General features: G+C 41.6%; 1 protein-coding gene across 1 annotated transcript in view; it reads left to right on the forward strand.

Moving 5' to 3' along the window:
* Positions 1 to 17,243, forward strand: part of LOC115139552 (ephrin type-B receptor 3-like) — a 104,015-nt gene extending 86,772 nt beyond the window's left edge. Inside the window, 1 exon segment of the mRNA XM_029677076.2 lies at positions 13,255 to 17,243. Coding sequence (XP_029532936.2) covers positions 13,255 to 13,363 — 109 coding nt within the window. The 3' untranslated portion in view covers positions 13,364 to 17,243.
* Positions 17,244 to 19,157: the final 1,914 nt, after the last annotated feature.

A 19,157-nucleotide genomic window follows, 5' to 3' on the forward strand; every position in this document is an offset into this window, starting at 1 on the left:
CTCCGCATTCATTTTGCTGTCAACATGACTGTGTTCGGAGTTTGTTATAACCAATTTATTGAAGTGATTATGATAGGCTATTGGTCGCATGTGATGCTTACATGTTTCACATAAGGGGCGGCAGGGTAGCCTAGTGGTTAGAGTGTTGGACTAGTAACCGAAAGGTTGCAAGTTCAAATCCCCGAGCTGACAAGGTACAAAAATCTGTCTTTCTGCCCCTGAACAGGCAGTTAACCCACTGTTCCTAGGCCGTTATTGAAAATAAGAATTTGTTCTTAACTGACTTGCCTAGTTAAATAAAGGTAAAAAAATAAAAATAAAGACAGCTGAGGGAATAGGGAATGGGGTTGGGGGAATAGGGAATGTTTTTCCTTAACAAATTAGGGATTTCGGTTACAGAACCTTTCAAACAGAAACATTTGAGAAACTACATGGCTGAATTGATGTCACAGCTTCAGCACGAACAGCGCAATTAACACTTGCTGTGCTGTGGTGCCTTTCAGCTGCAGTAGGGAGGAGAGCGAGACCACTTGCGCCAGTCACACAGGCACTCGCTGTAATTTTCTTTAACACATTGGGCTCTTTCTTGAGTCATTCGTTTTTCTTAATTATTTAATCAAACAGTGTGCTTAACCTCTCTAGGGTATATGGGACGCTACCTTCCCACCTGGCCAACATCCGGTGAAATTGCAGAGTGCCAAATTCAAAAACAGAAATACTCATAATAAAAATTCATAAAACATTCAAGTGTTATACATCGACTTAAAGATTAAATTATTGTTAATCCAACTGTTGTGTCAGATTTCAAAAAGGCTTTACGGCGAAAGCATACCATGAGATTATCTGAGGACAGTGCCCAGCTCACAAAACATTACAAACAGTAACCAGCCAAGAAGAGGAGTAACTAAAGTCAGAAATAGCGATAAAATTAATCACTTACCTTTGATCTTCATATGGTTGCACTCACAAGACTCCCAGTTACCCAATAAATGTTTGTTTTGTTCGATAAAGTCCCTCTTTATATCCAAAACCTCTGTTTTGTTGGCGTGTTTTGTTCAGTAACCCATTGGCTCAAAGGCAGTCACAACAGCCAGACGAAAAATCCAAATAGTATCAGTAAAGTTCGTAGAAACATGTCAAACGATGTTTATAATCAAACCTCAGGTTGTTTTTAGTCATAATAATCAATAATATTTCAACCGGACAATAGCTTCGTCAATATAAAAGAAAAACAAGAAAGGTGCGCTCTCGGTCGCACGCAGCAAACAGGTCTGGGGACTTTCCACTATCGACTGACTCAGAGTGGTCTTACTCCCTCATTTTTCAGAATACAATTTCTAAAGACTGTTGACATCTAGTGGAAGCCATAGGAAGTGGAATATGAGTCCTAAGTCATTGGATACTGTGTAGGCAGTCAATGGAAAACTACAAACATAAAAAAATCCCATTTCCTGGATGGATTCTTCTCAGGTTTTCGCCTGCCATATCAGTTCTGTTATAATCACAGACATTATTTTAACAGTTTTGGAAACTTTAGAGTGTTTTCTATCCAATAAGCATATCCTAGCTTCTGGGCCTGAGTAACAGGCAGTTTACTTTGGGCACGCTTTTCATCCGGAGGTGAAAATAGTGCCCGCTACCCTAGTGAGGTATCAGACAAGCTCAGTGCATATGTAGTTGGTTTTATTCAAACACATAGAGTTTCTGTCTATATATAGAAAAATACATTTAAACATTTCAACCAATCGATTTGTCAAAAGAATAGGATGACTATCGGTCGACCAAGATTTGTTTTTGTCAGGGATAGCCCTAGTAGGCTACGCCATATTTATTGGCTAATATGCCTGTGTAGCTGTCATTTTTGAACCACCATTCTAGCATAAATGACACAAACATATTTATCTACATGCTTTTATTTGGGTTTCTATTAAATCATATGATTAAATGTTAATTTAAGCCTGCAGCTAACTTGAAATGAGACAATCTTGCCAAAACATAATTCAACATTTTATTAACTGACAGTGATGAAACACTAGCTTCCTGAGCAGGCGCATTGATGTTTATAGTATTAGCTGGCTATTTTTATTTTTTTATTTCACCTTTATTTAACCAGGTAGGCTAGTTGAGAACAAGTACTCATGTGCAACTGCGACCTGGCCAAGATAAAGCATAGCAGTGTGAACAGACAACACAGAGTTACACATGGAGTAAACAATTAACAAGTCAATAACACAGTAGAAAAAAAGAGATTCTATATACATTGTGTGCAAAAGGCATGAGGAGTTAGGCGAATAATTAAAATTTTGCAGATTAACACTGGAGTGATAAATGATCAGATGGTCATGTACAGGTAGAGATATTGGTGTGCAAAAGAGCAGAAAAGTAAATAAATAAAAACAGTATGGGGATGAGGTAGGTAAAATTGGGTGGGCTATTTACCAATAGCTGCAGCGATCAGTTAGCTGCTCAGATAGCAGATGTTTGAAGTTGGTGAGGGAGAAAAAAGTCTCCAACTTCAGCGATTTTTGCAATTCGTTCCAGTCACAGGCAGCAGAGAACTGGAATGAAAGGCGGCCAAATGAGGTGTTGGCTTTAGGGATGATCAGTGAGATACAACTGTTGGAGCGCGTGCTACGGGTGGGTGTTGCCATCGTGACCAGTGAACTGAGATAAGGCGGAGCTTTACCTAGCATGGACTTGTAGATGCCCTGGAGCCAGTGGGTCTGGCGACGAATATGTAGCGAGGGCCAGCCGACTAGAGCATACACGTTGCAGTGGTGGGTGGTATAAGGTGCTTTAGTGACAGAACGGATGGCACTGTGATAAACTGCATCCAGTTTGCTGAGAAGAGTGTTGGAAGCTATTTTGTAGATGACATCGCCGAAGTCGAAGATCGGTAGGATAGTCAGTTTTACTAGGGTAAGTTTGGCGGCGTGAGTGAAGAAGGCTTTGTTGCCGAATAGAAAGCCGACTCTAGATTTGATTTTCGATTGGAGATGTTTGATATGAGTCTGGAAGGAGAGTTTACAGTCTAGCCAGACACCTAGGTACTTATAGATGTCCACATATTCAAGGTCGGAACCATCCAGGGTGGTGATGCTAGTCGGCGTGCGGGTGCAGGCAGCGAACGGTTGAAAATTATGCATTTAGTTTTACTAGCGTTTAAGAGCAGTTTGAGGCCACGGAAGGAGTGTTGTATGGCATTGAAGCTCGTTTGGAGGTTAGATAGCACAGTGTCCAAGGACGGGCCGGAAGTATACAGAATGGTGTCGTCTGCGTAGAGGTGGATCAGGGAATCGCCGGCAGCAAGAGCAACATCATTGATATATACAGAGAAAAGAGTCGGCCCGAGAATTGAACCCTGTGGCACCCCCATAGAGACTGCCAGAGGACCGGACAGCATGCCCTCCGATTTGACACACTGAACTCTGTCTGCAAAGTAGTTGGTGAACCAGGCAAGGCAGTCATCAGAAAAACCGAGGCTACTGAGTCTGCCGATAAGAATATGGTGATTGACAGAGTCGAAAGCCTTGGCAAGGTCGATGAAGATGGCTGCACAGTACTGTCTTTTATTGATGGCGGTTATGATATCGTTTAGTACCTTAGGCGTGGCTGAGGTGCACCCGTGACCGGCTCGGAAACCAGATTGCACAGAGGAGAAGGTACGGTGGGAATCGAGATGGTCAGTGACCTGTTTGTTGACTTGGCTTTCGAAGACCTTAGATAGGCAGGGCAGGATGGATATAGGTCTGTAACAGTTTGGGTCCAGGGTGTCTCCCCCTTTGAAGAGGGGGATGACTGCGGCAGCTTTCCAATCCTTAGGGATCTCAGACGATATGAAAGAGAGGTTGAACAGGCTGGTAATAGGGGTTGCGACAATGGCGGCGGATAGTTTCAGAAATAGAGGGTCCAGATTGTCAAGCCCAGCTGATTTGTACGGGTCCAGGTTTTGCTGCTCTTTCAGAACATCTGCTATCTGGATTTGGGTAAAGGAGAACCTGGAGAGGCTTGGGCGAGTAGCTGCGGGGGGGGCGGAGCTGTTGGCCGAGGTTGGAGTAGCCAGGCGGAAGGCATGGCCAGCCGTTGAGAAATGCTTGTTGAAGTTTTCGATAATCATGGATTTATCGGTGGTGACCGTGTTACCTAGCCTCAATGCAGTGGGCAGCTGGGAGGAGGTGCTGTTGTTCTCTCTAGTCAACTGTAACATTGGCTAGTTTTCAATAAATTGTCTAAAAGGTCAACGTGCATTCAAAAACTAATAATTATCTTATTTAGTCTTTGGAAGTTAATGTTAGTTCCTCTTAACACACTGACACTGTTTTTCCATCTTAGATAGAAGCAGGCCATTAGTTGCCTTCATCACGAGGCATATGTACAGGAGTTCTGATTGGTTCTAGGTTGAGCAAATTTGCCTGAGCAGACAGTGTTGAAATATATACGCAACATTTCAAGTGTTGGTCCCATGTTTCATGAGCTGAAATCAAGATCCCAGAAATCCATAGATTAGGATCTAATTCAATCATTTCAATTGACTGATTTCCTTATATGAACTGTATCTCAGTAGAATCATTGAAATTGTTGAATTCTGCGTTTATATTTTTGTTCAGAATACATTTTCTGAAAAAAATGTGCAAGAATTGAAGGTGGCAACAAGTTTGACATTAATCATAAGAATATTGTCATGTGCAAAAAAATCAGCCCCTCCCTCGACGTATAGTAGATCGATCCACTTCACTGTTTTCGGCGTCGGCCCACCTTGTTGCTTGGAAATAGTTCATTTTAATCAACCAAAGAGAATTAACCTCAGGTGAATTCAAACGGCCTCATTGTAGACATGATGTCTACGTGAGTAGACATCCTTAGAGTGCCAATGAGAGCATGGCCCTTGAAATCTACATGACTGGAGACATTCAAATTGCATTTAAATATTCACTCACAGAGGCCCAGTTCTCACACAGGTTGTACAGTATGAACCAGGACAGCGTTGTTCTTCAGAGTTAGTAACACTACAAATTGAGTCGCTTTGGGAATAATGGTGGCTGCAGTTGTTACTGTTATCATTGTATGTGATTGGAAAGGAAAGGAAAAGGGGGATATCTAGTCAGTTGTACAACTAGTGAGAGACCATTCGGGATAAGGAAGTGAAAACACAATAAGAGAAAAAGCACTTCTCCCTTATCCTGGAGAGACTTGAAGGATAGTGCACGTTACCTCACGACACCTTCCCTTCCAGCAATAATAACTTAGAGTTGACACAGAACTGGGTCGTGTTCATTAGGAAACAAAATGTTAAAAGGTTTTGCTACGCGAAATGAAAAGGAACGTTTATCATTGGACAAGTCCTGGTAGTCCCTCCCTGTTTCAGTCCATTTTCTTTCATTTGGGGCCTAATGAACATGACCAACGTTTTCAGAGCCAGCTTGGCACGTTATTTATATAACAGGAAATGTGTGTCATAGAAGTAATGGAAACGGGGCCAGTTGTGATCAAATAAAATAATTATGATAATAATGATCAATATATCATCCTCGTTAAGTGGATAATAGGGGATTTGTTTCAATTTGGCAGGCCGACAAGTGTGCTGTACAGTGGCTCTCTCCTGCTCTTAATGGCAGGTAATTCCTCTGGCTTGCATTTATGATCATTTTATCCTCCGTTGCTGGAGTGATGAGGGATTGCAATGGAAACAAAAACACAATTGATTTCATTTAGAAAAAATAGTTTGTGTCAAATCAAAATAAAATTAGATTTTATTCGTTGTGTACACACTTTACAGCAGGTACAAAAGGTGCAGCTAAATGCTTATGTGCTAGCTCCCTCAACATCAATAATAACAATAAAAGTCTCAAGTCCAAAATACGTAGTAAAAGTAATAGAAGAGGTAGTATGCAGTGTGTGTGTGTGTGTGTGTGTGTGTGTGTGTGTGTGTGTGTATTTGTCTGTGTGCAAAAGCAGAGGACAACAGAGACATGCAGACTTGCAAAGGGCATGGTGTCGGTGTACAAGGTTGAATTTATGTGTGTCTTTGTCTGTGTGAACGGAGATAATCCAGACAGGCGCTGGGCCCTCGTGGTTTGCTAATCGTTCCCCCAGATGCCGACCGTGGTTTGCTCTCTCCTTCGTTATCGGCAAGGGAAAAACAAACAAAAGAGCGGAAAAGAGAGTCCTTGTGATATTATTCCTAACAATCCAGTACATGAGGCCTTCGTGTTAAACTAACACCGCTGAGACGATTAGATTACACCGTCTAACTGACTGCCGCCAAACAGGTGCTACAGCTTTTTTTCATAGCTGCCATTCTTTAATAGGGCTGCTGTGTGGGTGTCATTTTCATATTTCCCCCATTGCTTCTCGCATTTCGTTGTGAACTCTCTCTGTTCTCTTTTGAACTATGAAGACAGTTTGAGAAACTGTTAAAAGACAAGTCAAACTAGGTGACTGCTATAAGATTGATTGATTGAAAGGATGGATTACTGTTCTCTTCCAGGCTTGTCTTTCAAGACAGCTTTGTCATCTAACTGACTGTGTAAGACTAGACGAATCACCATCAAATGACCTACCAGTTGACTCACTGACTGGCAGTCTAGTCTGTTATATGAATGTCATTGGCTACTAACTGATTGTTCTTTGACTGACATAATTAGTAACTTATTTTATTTTCTCGATCACTGACTAGTTGACACACTGACTTACAGTCTGTTGCAGAAATAACCGATTGGCTACTGACAGAATGTTCCATGACTGACTTCCTCACTCGCTTGGTTTTCTCAATAACTAACTTGTTTTCTCGACTGACAGGTTGTTTGGCTGGCTGGCTGGCAGATTGGTTTTAGTGACGTGAAAAGCCCCAGCTGGCCCACAGTGGCATAAAGCACTGTTAAAATATTAACCTCCCTTCCCCATTACTATTTTCCTCCTCTCGTCCACCTGCCAGGATATTGAAGTATTTTACATCTGGCCCAGGTATCAGTGCACTGAGGAGTGTCACCATTTTGTTGACATGACTCAAGTGTAACCGATGTGAAATGGCTAGCTAGTTAGCGTGGTGCGCGCTAATAGCGTTTCAATCGGTGACGTCACTTGCTCTTCGACCTTGAAGTAGTTTTTCCCCTTGCTCTGCAAGGGCCGTGACGATGGGCAACAATGCTTCGTGGGAGGCAGCTGTTGATGTGTGCAGTGGGTCCCTGGTTCGAGCCCAGGTAGGGGCAAGGAGAGGGACGAAAGCTATACTGTTACATTGATGCTGTTGACTGGTTGCTGCGGAAAAGGAGGAGGTCAAAAGGGGGGTAAGTGTAACCGATGTGAAATGGTTAGCTAGTTAGCGTGGTGCGCGCTAATTGCGTTTCAATTGGTGACGTCACTCGCTCTGAGCCCTTGACGTAGTTGTTCCCCTTGCTCTGCGAGGGCCGTGGCTTTTGTGGAGCGATGGGTAACGATGCTTCGAGGGTGGCTGTTGTCTATGTGTGCAGAGGGCCCCTGGTTCATGCCCAGGTAGGGGCGAGGAGAGGGACAGAAGCTATACTGTTACACAAGGAAGCCATTTTATTGGTGTACACAAATAACTGCGGTCTGCTACTGTTTCCACAAGGGCAAACTGTATTTGTTCTCATTTAAACCTACTGGCATATGTCAATCAAATGTAATCAATCAAATGTATTTATAAAGCCCTTTTTGCATCAGCAGATGTCACAAAGTGCTGATACAGAAACCCAGCCTAAAACCCCACACAGCAAGCAATGGAGATGTAGAAGCATGGTAGCTCGGAAAAACTCCTTAGAAAGGCAGGAGCCTAGGAGAGGAATCAGGCTCTGAGGGGTGACCATATACCCCGGGTGGAGGTATAAAAGTACATGGTCATTAAGGCCAGATCATTCTTCAAGATGTTCAAACATTCATAGATAACCAGCACGGTCAAATAATAATAGTCAAAGTGGTTGTAGACGGTGCAGCAGGACGGCACCTCAGGAGCAAATGTCAGTTGGCTTTTCATAGTCGAGCATTCAGAGGTCGAGACAGCGGGTGCGGTAGAGGGAGAGAGAGGAGTGAGAGACGAAAACAACAGGTCCGTGACAAGGTAGCACATGAACATGTCAGGGCACCATAGCATTTGAGTTGGAGAAGCAGCACAACCAGGTGGACTGGGGACCACCAGGAGCCATCAGGCCAGGTAGTCCTGAGGCATGGTCAGAGCCCCAGGGAGAGGAGGAAGAGAGAGAGAATTAGAGGGAGCATACTTAAGTTCACACTGGAAACCTGGTAAGACAGGAGAATTTCACCAGATAGGACAGACTGACCCTAACCCCCCAGGGCATAGATACTGGAGGCTGAGACCGAGGGAGGTCGATAGAAACTGCGGCCCCGTCCGACGATACCCCCGAACAGGGCCAACCAGGCAGGATATAACCCCACCCATTTTGCCAAAGCACAGCCCCCAAACCACTAGAGGGATATCAACAGACCACCAACTTACTACACTGAGACAGGGCTGAGTATAGCCCACCAAGATCTCCTCCACCACACATGCCTCGCAAGACTGGACAGGAAGATCACGTCAGTGACTCAACCAACTCATGTCGAGTATAGAGCAAAAAAGCCTGGCATGACGTGAAGCACCCCTCCTAGGGATGGCATGGAAGAGCACCAGTAAGCCAGTGACTTATCCCTCGTAATAGGGTTAGAGGCAGAGCATCCCAGTGGAGAGAGGGGAACCGACCAGGCCGAGATATCAGGGGCGGTTCGTCACTCCAGTGCCTTTCCATTCCCCTTCACACCCCTGGGCCCGACTACACTCAATCATAGGACCTACTGAAGAGACGAGTCTTCAGTAAAGACTTAAAGGTTGAGACCGAGTCTGCGTCTCTCGCATGGATAGGCAGACCATTCCATAAAAAGCCCTGCCTCCAGCAGTTTGCTTAGAAATTCTAGGGAGAATAAGGAGGCCTGCATCTTGTGACCGTAGTGTACACGCAGGACCAAATCGTAGAGTCCATGTAATGCCCTATGGGGGGTCAAATAAATGAAGGTGTGGCGGAGGTGCGTATACAGATATGACGTATTCTGACATTGACTTTATTCCCTAATAATTCCACCACCATTACGAGTGAGTAAACCATGAATACATTCTTGCGAACCTAACTGTTCCAAGTGGAAAAAACATCTACTTAACTTTTTTCCGATATAAATAACAGCATTCTCCAAGCACTGCAACTTGGTAATAGCTTTTGATAAGAGCTTGGTAAATGAGTAATCCGTTTGGATAAAGGAATTGTAAATATAAATGACATTTGCTCTATATCTATTTTACATTATAATCTCTGGAGACAAATGTGAAACCAGTCATATGGCAGCAAACTGAAGCATATCAACTTTCCAACATTAAAGTTTATGAAATGCTATGCCATTACACTGAATTTAAATTGTACTCCCTTTTAACTTGCAGGGATGGGCATTCTTGAACGTTTTAATTAATGGCTACCCCGATGTTCTCTGTCTCCTATTTCTATCATGTTAAATATTAGCCACTGTCAGTATCGACCATCATTAGGTCTAATAACCACATGTATTAAACTGCCAATTTACTGTTAGTTACTGTTGGTATAGCCTATAGCATCATTCCATTTAATTACATTGTTTTGTTTACCTTAATTGTCTTCCTCTGTCAACACGTCACTAATTAAATCATTATGGAGTGGAACGCAGACCAAGCTGCAAACGTTTGAACCTGATGCATGGCGCAATACGTGGGCGTGTCATCACACAGATCCATGGTTAGTCCAGGCAATAGACAAGGGTATAGCCTACTATTGTACAATATTCTCCCTATTATATTTCTACTGTGGCTTCAGAAAGAATTCATACCCCTTGACTTATTCCACATGTTATGTTAAAACCTGGATTAAAAATTGATTAAAAAAATATATATTTACACACATGTTTTTTGAAATGTCATATTTCTGTATTTAATTTCCAATACATATCTCATTTACATAAGTATTTACACCACTGAGTCAATACATTTTAGGCAGCAATTACAGCTGTGAGTCTTTCTAGGTAAGCCATCTGGACTGTACAATTATTAAAACATGTATTCAAGCTCTGTCAAGTTGGTTGTTGCTAGACAATGATCACCCCCCCCCCCTCCACTCACGAACGTTCAATGTCATCTTGGTAAGCAACTCCAGTGTATATATTGTGCCTCATGATATAGGTTATTAGCCAGCTGAAAGGTGAATTTGCCTCCCAGTGTCTGTTGGAAAGCTGACAAGCAGGTTTTCCTCTAGGATGTTGCCTGTGCTTAGCTCTATTCCATTTATTTTTATCGTAAATAACTCCCTAGATGTTGCCGATGACAAGCATTCCCATAACATGATGCAGCCACCATCGTGCTTGAAAATATGAAGAGTGGTACTTTGTGATGTGTTGGATTTGCCCCAAATATAACACTTTTTATTCAGGACATAAAGTTCATGTCTTTGCCACATTTTTCCCCAGTTTTACTTTAGTCCCTTATTGCAAACAGGATGCGGCAGGGTAGCCTAGTGGTTAGAGCATTGGACTAATAACCAAAAGGTTGCAAGTTCATATCCCTGAGCTGACAAGGAACAAATCTGTCCTTCTGCCACTGGTCCTAGGCCGTCATTGACTTAACTGCATTGCCTAGTTAAATAAAGGAAAAATAAAATGCATGTTTTGGAGTATTTTTATTCTGTACAGGCTTCCTTCTTTTCACTCTGTCATTTAGATTAGTATTGTGGAGTAACTACAATGTTGATGATCCATCCTCCGTTTTCTCCTATCACAGCCATTAAACTCTTTAACTGTTTTAAAAGTAACCATGGTGAAATCCCTGAGTAGTTTCCTTCTTCACCGGCAAATCAAATTGTGTTTGTCACATGACGAATAACTCCCTACATGTTGCAGATTAAATGCTTACGAGCCCCTTCCCAACAATGTAGAGTAAAACTTTTAATAAAAAATAGTAACACAAGAGGGAATATAATTAAATGCACAAGAATGGAGCTATTTACAGGGAGTACCAGTACCAGATCAATGTGCAACTGAGTTAGGAAGGGTGCCTGTATCTGCCTGTGACTGGGTGTGTTGATACACCATCCAAAGTGTAATTAATAACTTCACCATGCTCAAAGGGATATTCAATGTCTGCCTTTTTTAACCTTTTTTAACCTTTTTTATTTTTATTTTGTACTTTTCCCCAATATGTGCCCTTCTTTGTGAGGCATTGGAAAAACTCCCTGGTCTTTTGTGGTTGAATCTGTGGTTAAAATTCACTGTCTCAACTGAGGGACCTTATAGATACAATTATCTGTGGGGTAAAGAGATGAGGTAATCATGTTAAACATTATTATTGCATATGGAGTGAGTGCTTGCAGGTTATTATGTGAAATGTTAAGCTTTTTTTTAACTTCGGAATTTATTTAGGCTTGCCATAACGAAGGGGTTGAATACTTATTGGTTCTCTACTTTTCATTTTTACTTAATTTGTAAAAATGTCTAAAAACATAATTCCACTTTGACATTATGGAGTATTGTGTGTAGACCAGAAATACAAAAACTCAATGTAATCAATTTTATGTTCAGGCTGTAACACAACAAAATGTGGAAAAAGTAAATGGTGTGAGTACTTTCTGAAGGCAATGTATGTACACAAAACTTCCAACATTACCATGTGTTGAAGAACTGAATGTGGCAATTTCAGAATTAATTAAACCACTGTTTCCTTTCTTTCATACATAAAGGAGATGAATATGCATATATTTTCACATCAAATCAAATTTGATTAGTGACATGCGCCGAATACAACAGGTTCACCTTACAGTGAAATGCTTACTTATGAGCCCCTAACCAACAATGCAGTTTAAAAAAATAAAGATAAGAATAAGAGATAAAAGTAACAAGTAATTAAAGAGCAGCAGAGAAATAACAATAGCGAGACTATATACAGGGGGGTACCGATACAGAGTCAATGTGCGGGGGGCACTGGTTATTTTAGATAGGATGTACATGTAGGTAGAGTTATTAAAGTGACTATGCATAGATGACAACAGAGTAGCAGTGGTGTAAAGAAGGGGTGAGAGGGGGGGGGGTGCTCTGCAAATAGTCTGGGTAGCCATTGACTAGATGTTCAGGAGTCTTATGGCTTGGGGGTAGAAGCTGTTTAGAAGCCTCTTGGACCTAGACTTGGTGCTCCGGTACCGCTTGCCGTGCGGTAGCAGAGAGAACAGTCTATGACTAGGGTGGCTGGAGTCTTTGACCATTTTTTGGGCCTTCCTCTAACACTGCCTGGTATAGAGGTCCTGGATAGAAGCTTGGCCCCGGTGATGTACTAGCCTGTTCGTAGTGCCTTGTGGTCGGAGGCCGAGCAGTTGCCATACCAGGCAGTGATGCAACCAATGCTCTCGATGGTGCAGCTGTAGAATCTTTTGAGGGTCTAAGGACCCATGCCAAATCTTTTCAGTCTCCTGAGGGGGAATAGGTTTTTTTGTGCCCTCTTCACAACTGTCTTGGTGTGCTTGGACCATGTTAGTTTGTTGGTGATGTGGACACCAAGGAACTTGAAGCTCTCAACCTGCTCCACTGCAGCCCCGTCGATGAGAATGGGGGTGTGCTCGGCCCTCTTTTTCCTGTAGTCCACAATCATCTCCTTTGTCTTGATCACGTTGAGGGAGAGGTTGTTGTCCTGGCCAGGTCTCTGACTTCCTCCCTATAGGCTGTCTTGTCGTTGTCGGTGATCAGGCCTACCACTGTTGTGTCATCTGTAAATGTAAAGATGGTGTTGGAGTCGTGCCTGGCCTTGCAGTCATGAGTGAACAGGGAGTACAGGAGGGGACTGAGCACGTACCCCTGAGAGAGAGCCAATATTTAACCCATTCTCTTAATTAATATATTCTAGTCTGTCGAAGAAAATTCTAACTTAAAGCTACACCGTATTTAAAGGGGTGCCTATTGAATGAAAACTTCACAATAAAAATCTGTTGGCCAGCAAGTGTGAGGGTTTTCAGCAGGTTGAATTACATTTATTCAGATCGTGCAAGGTAGCCACACCTGTAGAGCGCGTTACGTGTCTGAATACCAAATACTGAGAAGTGAGTAGGAAAGGCGTGCTTAGGACTCCCTGTCTAGGGCCCAATGTTTTCCTGACCAGAAAAATTATTTGGGTTCAAGTAGACCTATTTTTGTTTATGCCTGACCTCTCTCTCTCTCTCTCTCTCTCGCTCTCTCTCTCTCTCTTCTCAGAGACCTTCTTCGGATAGGAGTGACATTGGCCGGCCACCAGAAGAAGATTCTAGGCAGCATTCAGGACATGAGACTACAGATGAACCAAACACTGCCTGTCCAGGTCTGAGATGGACCAACAGACAGACAGAATGGGGAGGAACTGTGCCAGAGAGAGAGCCAATAGGAAACCCTAGCTGCCTGACCATCTCTGCCAATCAGACGAGAACAAAACTGGCTTGCAGTGCCTCGAACTTGTGTTTATCTTATTTTTCTTCCACGCCAACGTTTTATGTGTGTTAATGTGTTCCACATTATTAGTCCAATGTTTTTCCATTCGATAAGACTTTAAACAGGATTATTTTGTAAAAAACAAATGTCTATAGACAAGACAGAGAACCCATAACCCATGCGTGCCTCACTTGTTTCAGTGTGGGGTGATGTTTGCATGCGTGCGTGTGTGTTTGTGAGGTTGGCCAGGACTTAAACCCTCCCCTCCCACCTCTTGTATCCTGAACTTAGTCTTCCTCCTGTGAAAATCTATCTCCTTGAACCTTGACCCTACCCCAACATCTGTCGAAAGCCCCCTGACGAACATTACAGTTGTAAAAGGATGAACACGGAGTATAAAGTGTTTCAAAAAGCAGGAAACGTGAACGAGCGTTTGCACACAAAAAAAAGTGTTTGGACACCAAGATGATAAATGAAAACGATAGAAATTGTTTTCTTGTTGGTGTGTGTGTTATTCCCCATCTTCATATTGAAGGTGTATTATTATGTACAAGGGCACATGCCTAAGAAGGACGTGGAGGAAGAGGGCAAATCAGAGGGTCACAGAGGTCAAATGAGAGCTGCTGGAGCTGGCCACATTAGTTTGGCTTAACCAGGTATGGAACCAACCTTTTTTTTAAACCTGGGGGAACTCACACTCAGGATGTTCTCAAAGTTTGGGACCATTGGTTCATTTTGTGTCATCAATTGTGTTTTTCTTACCATAAGAATTGCTGTTAATTTGTTTACATCAGCCTTCCATTTATGTTTTTCTGTTCCATCACTTTGGGGAGATTTGTGTTTCAAGATGGCTGGTCAGAGCTAAGTACTCCTGTTGGACGCTTTGTGTGATGGGGGAGGGAGGAGCTTGGCGAGGACTGTGGCAACTCAATACAAAGACCGACCAGCCTTTTGTGTGTGCTTGTGTTTGTGCGTGAGTATGTATGTGTGTTTGTGTGTATGCGAATGTATGAGTGTAACAAAATACTGTACAATACAGCTTCAGCTACATCACCACCATGGAGAATTAACGCATGAACTGAACAGTGACAAGAAGCAACAATTATATCGGAAACAATTACACTATATTCTGTGGACAACTGTTGACATTTTTTTTATTGAATTCCAAACATTTGGAAATATATATGCATCGTACAAAAACTAAGGGCAACCACGAAAGACACCGTAACTTTCTTTTTACTAATACCTGGATAAATAATGTATCTAAAACTTTAGCTAAATTTCTATACTTCCACCCAGTGTATTTATTTTTCTCCCCACTTGGACAAGAGGCCATTCGAACTGTGGACTTATTCTAAAGAACAATCAAGAGGAAACGAAAAGACCCAAGAGGATTCGGCAAAATATTGATTATTATAAAAATGTGCATATAAAATTGGATAATGTATTTTTGTTGTTGTTCTAAACAGCCTGTAATGTTTTGTAACAAAAAATAAGATAAATAACATGAAAACAAAATGCTATTTGAGAAACTGGGAAAGTGTTGTTGTGAGATGTCGTTTGATTCTGAGTGAAATGAGCAGATAGCGAGGGATTGAAGACGAATAGAATGAGAGAGAGAATGTGAGGAAGGGAAAGGTAGAGAGAAGTTAGGGACAGCTGCAATGATTTTAGCATTTCAAGGGGTAAACGGTGGTTAGACCATGAGGGGTATACACTCTGCACCAACAACCTCCCTCTCCTTTCAAGTGTATGTTTCCGTGTGTTAGTGGGTATATTGAGCTTGTGTTTCAGGTCAAATTGTATTGGTGACCGCCAAGACTGGATTTTTAGCTGTACCATTCCTTCTCTCAATCATCTGTAAAGAAGATTATACTGTGTAGCCATGTGAACTTGTCAGTAGTTGTCTTCCATGCACCTTTATCCAAATGAAACTTCCTGACACAGTTGACACACCCAATGGTCGATGGAGATTTTATTGAAAAGTGTGTTTGTACATCTCGATATTGTCCGTTACCCCCACTGTAGAGCTCTGTGACAGAGACCATTCTTAAACCGATGGATCTGTGGAGCTCCGTCAAGGGGCTCAGCGTGTGTGCACCTCCGTGATTGGGCCCTAGTCCACTTTTTTCAGAGAAGTGGCCCCTTGGACCCGGTTTGTCAGACTAATTAATGCAGTGGCCAATCTGCTGCTCCGAGGGATACATTCACAGTCCAGCGCAGACATACGGATGGACGGCCTATGATTATCTGTATTTATTTCCCGTTCAGGCTGCAATCATTCTGTCTAGGCTCTGCGGCTCTGCCTGATTAGTACAGTGCGGGGACCAACAACCTTGGCCTGCAGACAGGCAGCAATCTGGAGCGCTCATTGTAAATGATAGCAGCTGCATCCCCTAGGACCGTACCATCAGTGTTATAGTAGGAGGGGAGAGGGGATGGGGGCTGAGGGATGGGATGAACCACCTGTATTAGGCAGGGTGGTACTTGCAGTGCTGGTCCCCACAGATTCTTTTCCAGACAGTTTCTGTTGTCTACCGTGCATCAAGTCTTGCCATATTACTCTTTTAGACTTTCTTTTGAAACCTCTGAAGCATCAAGGATATTATGCAAAAATGTGTTCCTTATTTTGATTTCATTTAAAATAGTGGCATTTCCAGTTCAACGAGTCCCATGTAAGGGCTTACTAACCCGAAAAAGTTGCACTGTACGATAATGACAGTGATAACAACAATAATGCTCTCAAAGTGAGGTGAGGTAGAAATTCTACATCAGCTAGGACATTGACTTAATAGAACTCGGATGATGAATGTGAACAATGGAGAAGGCTGAATACAATCAAATGTTTGACATGCCCATTCATGAAAAATGGCAGCTCAGCGCTAGGTTGAACTATTGATTTGTTGCACATGCTTGTGCTAGGTCTTGGTTTTGCTTTGGGGGAAAAAAAAGCTGAATGAGTGATGAGCTCTGATGCTGCAGCTACATATCTTAAAATGATTAAATGCTTTGCACATCAACTCTGAACATATTGTTGGAACAAATAGATTTTTCACACTGTAGGGAGATGTTCCTAACAGATGTTTCATACTTAGGACCTTGAATTGTCAAGAGTTGACGATTGTTCATCATTCTGTGTTTTTGTAATCATATCTTACAGACCAGTATCTCTGCTTAGCGCTGACATGTGAATGGAGTGTGTGTGTGTGTGTGTGTGTGTGTGTGTGTGTGTGGATATAGGTGATAGTATGGTAATTTTCTACTGAACCAATCCAATCCGCACACTATACATTTATGGTAGACACAGTATCTCTCTCTGTGCCAATCACCCCATCTCTCTGAAAGTATACGGAGTTAACACTCGCCTCACATTCCTCTACCTACCCCCTAATCCTTCCACACGCCACCCCATCTAACCCCACGACTTTTAACCCCTAACATTTTCCGGTAGAATATTTTTCAGAAATGTTTTTCTTCATCTGTCTCTGTTTTATATAAATATATATACAAAAATTAAACAAACTCACTTAATATGCCTGTCTTCTCTTCACTTTCCAAATACATATCGAAAAAAGTGAGATGTTTACAAGTGTTGTATATGTATAGTGAGAGGAAAAGGAAGAAACCTTTGAGATTTTCAGTTATTTTGTTCCTCTTTGAAAGCATTGAGATATATTTAATGATGGTGCAGACAAAACAACAAATTGATAAAAAAAAATGCATTCTTGTAGAAATATTTTTAAAATACCCTTTTGCAATTAAATTATTTACCAGTCTGAGTCTTTTGAGTGGTGTGATGAATTTGTATACACATTTCATATATTCATAGGCCTATATTATATTTTACAAGTAACAAACTATCAATATTGACATGATTTATTCATTTTCACAGTCTTCTTTTTCTCTTATCAGAATAAATACCAAGACAAATACAAAGTTATATCTTTACAGTTATAACAATGTTTAAGAAATGTGCAAACCATAACGTAGACTGAAAGACAGTTCTAAAAAAATCTGATAGGAAATTAAAGGCATTTGCAGTTGTTTATCCGACAGTTGTTTACTTAACGAAATTGACGCGCTGTCAATGTTCTGCTGAAAGCACCTCTTCAGGACATTATATAAACACAGTCCTAGCACTTAGGTTTTCAAAATAGTCTTACTTGATACTTGCAACAGCACCTTCATTTAAGACAATGATCTGGACAAAAACAAACACAAGCCCCATTCCCAGCCTTAACTTTTGTAATTGTTTTTAATGTACTGTATTCCAAACATGTTTTTTTATTCCCTTCCCACTCACCTTCCACCAGTTATTTTTCTTGCTATCCACCTTAAAGGCCACATTATTCTCTTTCTCCTTAAAAACAGCTTGAAGACTTTTAGGTCCAACAACAGTCTGTTAACCTCTCTGGGATGGTTCGGGACGCTAGCGTCCCACATCGCCAACAGCCAGTGAAATTGCAGGGCGCCAAATTCAAAACAACAGAAATTACATAATTATAATTCCTCAACTATACAAGTATTTTACACCATTTTAAAGATACACTTCTTGTTAATCCAACCACAGTGTCCGATTTCAAAAAGGCTTTTCGGCGAAAGCAGAACATATCATTATGTTAGGTCAGCAACTAGTCACAGAAAGCGTTCAGACATTTTCCGACCAAAGAGAGGTGTCACAAAAAGCAGAAATATAGATAAAATGATTCACACACCTTTGACGATCTTCATCAGATGAAACTCCCAGGACTCAATGTTACACAATACATGTATGTTTTGTTCGATCAAGTTCATTTTTATATCCAAAAACCTCAGTTTACATTAGCGCCATGTTCAGAAATGCCTCCAAAACATCCAGATAAACTTTGATGAAAAATACATGTTTTACATAGAATTAAAGATAAACTTGTTCTTAATGCATCCACTGTGTCAGATTTTAAAAAAGCTACGACAAAAGCACAATATTCAATAATCTGAGAACAGGTTCAGCCACAAAAGCAAACCATACAGTTACCCGACAAATTGTGGAGTCAACAAAAGTCATAAATAGCATTATAAATCTTAATTTACCTTTGATGATCTTCGTCGGAATGCACTCCCAGGACTCCCACTTCCACAAGAAATGTTTGTTTTGTTTGATTACGTCCATATTTATGTCCAAATACATCCATTTTGTTTGCACGTTTAGTTCACTATTCCAAAGGCACAATGTGCGAGCGCAAAATCCAGACGAAAAGTCAAAAGAGTTCCATTACAGTTTGTAGAAACATGTCAAACGATGTTTACAATCAATCCTTAGGGTCTTTTTTTAATAAATCTTCAATAATATTCCAACCGGACAATAGCGTATTCATTACAGAGGGAAAAGAAGGAACGGTGCGCACGCGTGACCGCGCAGTAAACAACTGATTGGCCTCAGCCTAGTCCACTTGTTGAAACAGCTCTTATTCGACACCCTTCCACAATAGAAGCCTCAAAGCACTTTCTAAAGACTGTTGACATCTGCTGTAAGCCTTGGGAAGTAGACACAGTATAGACACAGTATATTGGATAGGCAATCACTTAAATGAAACTACAAACCTCAGATTTCCCACTTCCTGTTTGGATTTGTCTCAGGTTTTCACCTGCCATATGAGTTCTGTTATACTCACAGACATCATTCAAACAGTTTTAGAAACTTCAGAGTGTGGTCT

Source organism: Oncorhynchus nerka, linkage group LG13, assembly GCF_034236695.1.
Source record: "Oncorhynchus nerka isolate Pitt River linkage group LG13, Oner_Uvic_2.0, whole genome shotgun sequence".
Taxonomy (NCBI): domain Eukaryota; kingdom Metazoa; phylum Chordata; class Actinopteri; order Salmoniformes; family Salmonidae; genus Oncorhynchus; species Oncorhynchus nerka.